The 7,408-nt window shown below is 35.7% G+C and overlaps 1 protein-coding gene across 1 annotated transcript in view; it reads right to left on the bottom strand.

Moving 5' to 3' along the window:
• Positions 1-632: 632 nt before the first annotated feature.
• The window catches only part of LOC115243916 (aryl hydrocarbon receptor repressor-like), a gene marked incomplete at its 3' end in the record, with an annotated part of 76,243 nt that continues 69,467 nt past the window's right edge, over positions 633-7,408 (bottom strand). The window contains exon 3 of the mRNA XM_029821221.1: positions 633-751. Coding sequence (XP_029677081.1) covers positions 633-751 — 119 coding nt within the window. The remainder of the gene's footprint in view (positions 752-7,408) is intronic.

Below are 7,408 nucleotides of genomic sequence, written 5' to 3'. Positions count from 1 at the left end.
ACGCGCGGATTGACATAATGACGCTTTGCATAAGTGCCGTTTAGAGATAAGTATCGTTTACGCGGACGAATATGCCATAGAGAGGATGGTAATAGTTAAAATTTAATATAAATAAATTGAAAAAAGAGAAGAGTATATATATCTAGAGAATTTTAAATAAAAAAATAATAGGGGTTAATTCAGGGAGTTATTAAAATATATATAAATTTCGATGTATATATAAATTTATATTCAATATTTGGCGGTTAATTCGTTGCAATTATAAATACATATACAGAACGTATATATTGTCAACTAGTCAGACAGCCATAACTCGCGATGCGTGCTCCTGTTACCAAGGACTTAACATATTGCAAATCGGTTAAATATTTAACGCGACTCGTCACTGCGTTGTTTATTTTTCAAGTGTACAAATCAGCTGCGAGAGATCTCATATGGATTTCTCCGCCACGGTTAACGAATTGAGACGATCGATCGAAAGAGCGAGGAGGAAGCAGGTGTCCCTCCTCGCCACGGCACGATAAATACGGGCGCGAGCGCGCCGAGTCGATATGCATTTTTAAAATTCTGTTGCGTCCAAATGAGATCGTAAATACGGGCTGTTCTACGTAATGAGCGTTCCAAGTACTCACCTGTAGGAACATTTCGCCGTCGAGGTGATGATGGTCGTAAGCAGCGAGCGCTGCCAGCTCTCTCGCCCTGTAGTGCGAGTCGTGGTGTGAATTCTCCTCCTTATCCTTGTGCATTACCACTGTAACACAGAATAAAGGAAATTATAAAGATATGAGTTTACGGTAATGCAAGTCAGTCCATAAACAATCCGCAAGTTGTCGAAAAGTGTCCGTGATTGTATTTATGATCTGTAAACTCGTATTTTAAATCGACGCTTTTATTTCTTCGACAATATTTGAAAACAATATTTTATTTGAAGACAATATTTTATTCTTTTATTTTTCCTTGAGAGAGACTTATATTGTAATATAATTAAGTTGATCTGTTTTATTTTTTATTTTTTTTAATTGGATTTATATAACTATAATTAATATTCTATAAATGTATTGCTGCTTTAGCTATTCTATACTAAATAAAATGTATAAATATATTTTTTTATATTAAAATTTTAATATGTGTGTAACTTCTTATTCAAATATACTATTTATTAAACGTACCAGCTACCTATTCATTTTAATAATAAATGACACGCGTCTTTTATGATTTTACTAAGACTATCTGTACGCTGATCGGACTAATTTCTAATGTTCTTTTACAGAGAGTCCCATCGTCTCGAAATGGCAAAAGTGCACAAAAAACAGCCACTCCCGTATTATAAAAAAAGGCGCATTAACGTAGTAGTACACACAATGTTGAGTGTAACAAAAACCGTCGAGAAAGAGAGAGGATAATTTCGACGATGCAATTAAATTTCAATCAGGCGACCTCGTCCGCGAATCTTAATAAGACCCTCACCCCCGCATCTTTTTCCCGCCTTTTTTATCACGTCGGCCACAAATCACGGGAATGATTAGAGAGTTAAGCGGACGACCCGTCATTCCTCGACACACGAGTGCGAAAACGAGAGAACCCGCACTCTCGTGCAATCTACGGTAATCACAATCAGCTTTACGATTTTTTTATTCCGCGACGACGATGGGTAAAGTTTCTTGTCGTCTCCAAAAAACTCACACTGCAATTGATTTTTTTTATTACTTTATAAGTAAAACAATTTTTTTTTTCTTTTGCTACATATTAACTACGTATATTTATATTATGTAAGCAATATTTAGCTTATTTTTTAAGAGAGATTAAAAATAAAACCGAGATAAGAGAGCGCGATTACGATGACATCTCAGCCTGTATTTTTAAGTTATTTAATATAAAATAAAATTTAAAACAATTTGAAAAAAACATCTTATATAAAGAAAAAGGGGGACCAAAAATATACGATGGAATGGACAGTCGATTTATGCGCGACGTCGCATGAAAAATATTCATCGGCGATTTGCACAGTCGATTTCAGATCCCGATTGGAGATTACAGCCGGCAAAAAAATGACAACGAGGGAATTTATATCCTATGGAAAATGTCTTGATAAGAGCGAAGATGTATTTTCGATGCTTTGTCTGGTCGATAATCAGTATCGAAGCACATAAATTCGATACGCTTTATCGTTACGCCATGTGTTAACTAACTGGATTAAATGTCATTAAAGTCAGCCGTGTAACACATCGGGCCGTTATCAGATTTATCATATTATACGCTGTAATGTCGGTTAGAGTTTGCAGATTTTTATAAAAGATTAAACTGACGAAAGATGATGTCGGCGAAGGGCAACTGAAAGGGTGACGGACACTTTTTGCCGTCGCGCAAATTTATATTTCTCGGCTGCATAATTAAGGCAATTACTGTCAAAAATATAAATTTGTCCAATGTTTTTATCTAGATTCAATGATCCATATCAGCATTGCTCGCCGTGTTTAAAAATCGATAAGCATTCTTATTCCAATTTGTGATAAACGTAAGTCACGATGCGATGCCAGATATATTATTACGAATTTATATACTTGAGAAGTGTTGAAAATAGTCCAATATGTATATATATATATTATTTTATATACAAATTTCTAGCAAATTTTATTAAAAAAAAATACACATTTATTTTTTATTTTTACCTTTAAAATGCCGTGGCTCTAAATCTTCGCATTTGAATACAGATTTGTTATATATTTGTTAATCTGTCAATGCTATAAATTATACTACGAATCATGGTAGTTATAAATCTAGAACGAAGGTTTTGTTTCAGAGTCGCGCAGAGTTGAACCGCCGGTGACTTTAACGCGACCGGTTTATTATTTAACACGACGTTGGTCTCGTGTATTCTAATTACGGCGCGCATATTAAGCAGAAGGCAAGCAGGTGTATGGAACTGTAACAGATCGACGGTGTATTATAGGGTTTAAGAGGAAGTGTCGTTCACATCCTGTCACGTACGTACCGCCGCTGTCGTTCTTTGAGCCCGTCGTTAATCCGTTTGCGCTTAAGTTGTTCGGGTATCGACGGTCCTTGAATCTCTTGGAGAGAAAGGAAGCGCGCACAATGAAAAGTTTCAACAAAATTCACAATCCACTTTTATAATACATTATTTACCAACACGCAAAATTACTCTACATCGAATACAAAAGAAGCGTTTGTATATAAATGTGTTGTGTTTAATTGTGTTTATCTTAAGATGTAAACATTTAGATATAAATATATGTATAAAATCCTTTTTTCTATTCATTACTCGCATTAATTTATCGAAATAATATCAAGTATCGCGTTCAACTTAAAGCGCAAAAATAAATCTTATTAATCTTATATCATTTATAAATTCTAATTAAATTCCTTTTATTTATTCATTTGTTCACATCTATACCCTCGTACTTTGAATTCCTCGCCATTTGTTGCCGACACGCGTCGCGATGACAGATGACGAGACATTTCTGCCTTTCAATTGCTATCTCGCGATATAAATCGAAGCTTCGTTCAATTATTGATCTCTCCTTCGAAAATCCATTGATAAGCGACTTGCCTCATCTCGAAAAGGAAATCCGACTCTACTTCTCAACAGGTGTAATAAGATCATCCTACAGCTTCAAGATGCGAGCGATCGGGGTTGTCGATGCGCGTTTTACGAGCTAATAATCTTTCGGAAGGCGTTTAATATCAAAGAGTATCAATGCGTGCACGAAAGATGCGCCGAGGGCTGTGCATAAAGAGTGATGCACGCGATACAAGTGTATGCCACGCGACCCTTTGGGCAGCGACTGATCCGAATGATCAGCAGAATAATGGCGTCGAGAGAATTTCAAGGATTTTAAGTCACGGAGATCTCTTACTTTACATCAGACACTTGCACAATCGAGAAAATCATATGAATTATCGACTTGCGGATAAAGAATGACGCAATGATATTGAAAAGAAATTCGCATATGTTTTGAGGAGAAAAATAATTTTGCACTGCGTGTAAAAATAACTGTCGGTGAAAGCTGAAAAGAGAAATGCAGCGTTACACAGCATTTATGCAAATTAAAAAGCATATTCGAAAATGTATAAATAAAATTTGTTAAAAAAGTGTCGATGGTTGTATGATTATCTAATCATATTTGTAAATTATTCTATTAATTGTTAAACTTTCATCAGAAATTTTATAATATTTATATATCACATTATGATTATCTAATCATATTTGTAAATTATTCTATTAATTGTTAAACTTTCATCAGAAATTTTATAATATTTATATATTACATATTAATATTTTTAATTATATATTATAATTATAATATTTATTATTAATATTATATGTATAATAAAAATAATAAAAAAAATTACTTTTCCTTTTTTTCATATATCCTATGTCATTCATTCTATTTTCCAATCATTATTTAAAATATTATAATAACTAAGATTGCAAATGACCACAAAAAGGATGCTGCAACAAAAAAGCAAGAAGTTTTCGAAATTTACCTTCGTGTAACCAGGTCCTTCTTTTTCTCATAACATTAAACTAAAATGCGTTAATAAATTTTGTACTTAAAGGACGTTTATAGTATCGCGGTGTAGTGTACAAGGGAGATGTACGAGAGCAGAGCGATGGTTACTCGTAAATAGCCGCACGCAATGTCGTGAAGCGACTCGTCGTGTCGCGTCGTGCCACGCGACCCTCTGTGACAGGATCCATTAGAACGACCGTCGGAATGACCGCAGAATACGCGAACAACACGACGAATCCGCGGGTATCCTGGGGTCGCACGTGCGTATCCGACCCGCCGTCGATCAATTCGATTTTCGATTGTCGTGAATCCGGATAGGGCCGTTCATTCGGGACTAATGACCATGTCTAATGTTTTCTGAAACAACAGCTTCTTCGCGCAGGATGTTTGTAGTTACAACGACAGGGGAAAGCGGAAATATCCTTGAAGGATATGTGTCGAATGGTGCAAAAGGTTCCTGGGGCTTTTAAAAAATAAAATGATGAATATATTAAATAATAACTATTTTTAAAAAAAGCGATTATTTGTACGATATTCTCGTTTTCAATCAGATTTGATAACTCGAGTAGACAAAGAACGTACGTGAGCTTCGTGACGAAGAAAAAGCGTTATTTAAAGACCGACTTTGCAATCATTATCGCGTAAAGTTTTAATTACATACGTACACCTCGAGATGTTAACTTAATTCCCGCGTGTCTTGTCACGTATATAATCACAATTAAAACACGATTATATATCGATAACGCGGAACCAACTATAGCCACCGGTGGAGTAAGAAAGAAAAAGGAATACGCGAACCTCGCCGGAAAAACGCTCGTGGACGACGCGGGCGACAGGCGCAATCGTTGGTGAGATAACGCGACAAAGGAAGAAAAAAAAAAAAGAACGGAAAATAACGCGATGCGGATACAGATGCAATCTCGTCGCGGCGAGAACGGAGAACTCTGGTGGAATTCTGGTAGAAAGGTCGCGCCATCGCGATGCGCCACGCCGGTGCAATCAGCGATAATAATTACACTTCTTCCGGCAAGGTCAGTGTTTATGAACATATATCTATATATATATACTATATATACACGCGCCGGAGAACGCAGGAAGTGGCGGGATCTAAAAGCGGAGGTGGAGGCCAATCAGAAACACCGTGCAAACTTTCAGCGAGCGAGAATGGCGCCCTGAGCGGAATGCCCTATGTGCATATACATTGTACAAAATTTTCTAAAAATTCAGAAAGGATGTATGTGTCATATGTCAAAACATTGACAAAAGCATGAAAATTTCATAGTCTATTCTACTATTTCTTCTGAGTATCTGTACAAAACTTGAACACAATTCTTTTAATGATTTGGAAATTATTTAAATTTAAAATTAGTATTGAATCTTATGGAAAATCGCATATTGTAGCATTTATTGACAAATTTGACAAGGAAAAAACATTGCCAACAAAATAAAAATTTTCACATATATTAAGAAAACTCTAATAAATATTTGTGTAAAACTTGATTTAGATCTACTTACTCGTTTAAAAGTTATTTATTAAAAATTGTAGAAAAATATTATCTCTCTTTCTCTCTCTTTTTACAAATTACTCGTTTTTTTTTTTTTGTTTCTTGCAGTTGATTTCAGAAGGTATTCATGATCAAAAGTTTTTGTTATAAATTAGGAAAAATACTAATTACAATTATTTTCTTTTACGAGGACATTAAAAACCATATTATTTTGTGATACTTTAATTCTTTTTATAATCCGGATTTATTTATTTGATTTTTCAAACAATAAAAATGTAAGAAATATGTTTTTTTTTTAATTTTGACAGTTTTTTACTACAGCCAAAACATCCTTAAACTTAGACAGCATTCACAAAAATTCAAACAATGCGTCTGCAAAAAAGCTGCAGACACTTTGACTGAAGTTTCAGTCAGTTTTGTTTTTACAGTATGCTTTTCTCTCTGGTGTTTTTACGCCATAGTCAGCCTCGGGTTTTGATCTGACCGAGCCTTATCGCCCACGCTTGTTATATATATACGTCAACGAGCTTCCCTGACGTAGCTAGCCTCTCACTGGAAATTGGCGTAATTGAATGTAGCGTGTTATTTTTAGAAATTATTGTCGTCGTAAGAAGCAAGAATCTTCAGTTACATCGAGACGTCACGTTATTAAGTCACAAAGCGCCGGGATTTGGTAGCGTGTTATCTCGTAAGAAAGATTATTTCAAAGTCGAAATTAAAAACTGCAAAATACTTTAAAACCCTCGAGTATAAAAATCTATTTTTTTTTTTATATATTAATTACATTTTTATTAGATATAAAAACTTTTGATTCTTGTACTTGAATATCTCCCGATTAATCAAGAAACGCAACGACTTTATAATTCAATTTTAATCAAGAGAAACAAAAGAATTTATATAGAAGTTTATAATCCGTGTAGAGAGCATCAATGTATAAGTCTTCTCCGATATTCGTTCTCGTTGTAATACATAAATTAAGCAAACAAAACACAAAATCAATCATCCTTTTATCTCCGTTTGATCGACAAATCCTGTGATTCGAGGACCTCCGTGTTATAATCACGAAACCCAGGGCCGGAACTCCACGCTCCCGCCCGTCAACGAGCTGCGTCAACGACCGTTTTCATTAGAGGCCGTCCCTGCGATCGCTCGGTCGCTTCATTAAGCACCGCCGCCCTCATTTATATAGACGTCTTTGAAGTGCAAATAATGACGCTGCTGCTTAGGGGCGCCTTTTTCCTCTACCTATCCACCTCCCCCGGTGTGTGACTTGCGTTTTACGCACCCTGCCAGCCACCGGCGTCGACCGCGGCCCCGGCGGTCGCGCGCGAACCCGGGCTAAGTGAACGGTTAAATAAGTGATTATCTTCC

Source organism: Formica exsecta, unplaced genomic scaffold (genome assembly GCF_003651465.1).
Source record: "Formica exsecta isolate Colony F162 unplaced genomic scaffold, ASM365146v1 scaffold750, whole genome shotgun sequence".
In the NCBI taxonomy this organism is placed as follows: Eukaryota; Metazoa; Arthropoda; class Insecta; order Hymenoptera; family Formicidae; genus Formica; species Formica exsecta.
This window is presented reverse-complemented; position numbering and strand designations above follow the sequence as displayed.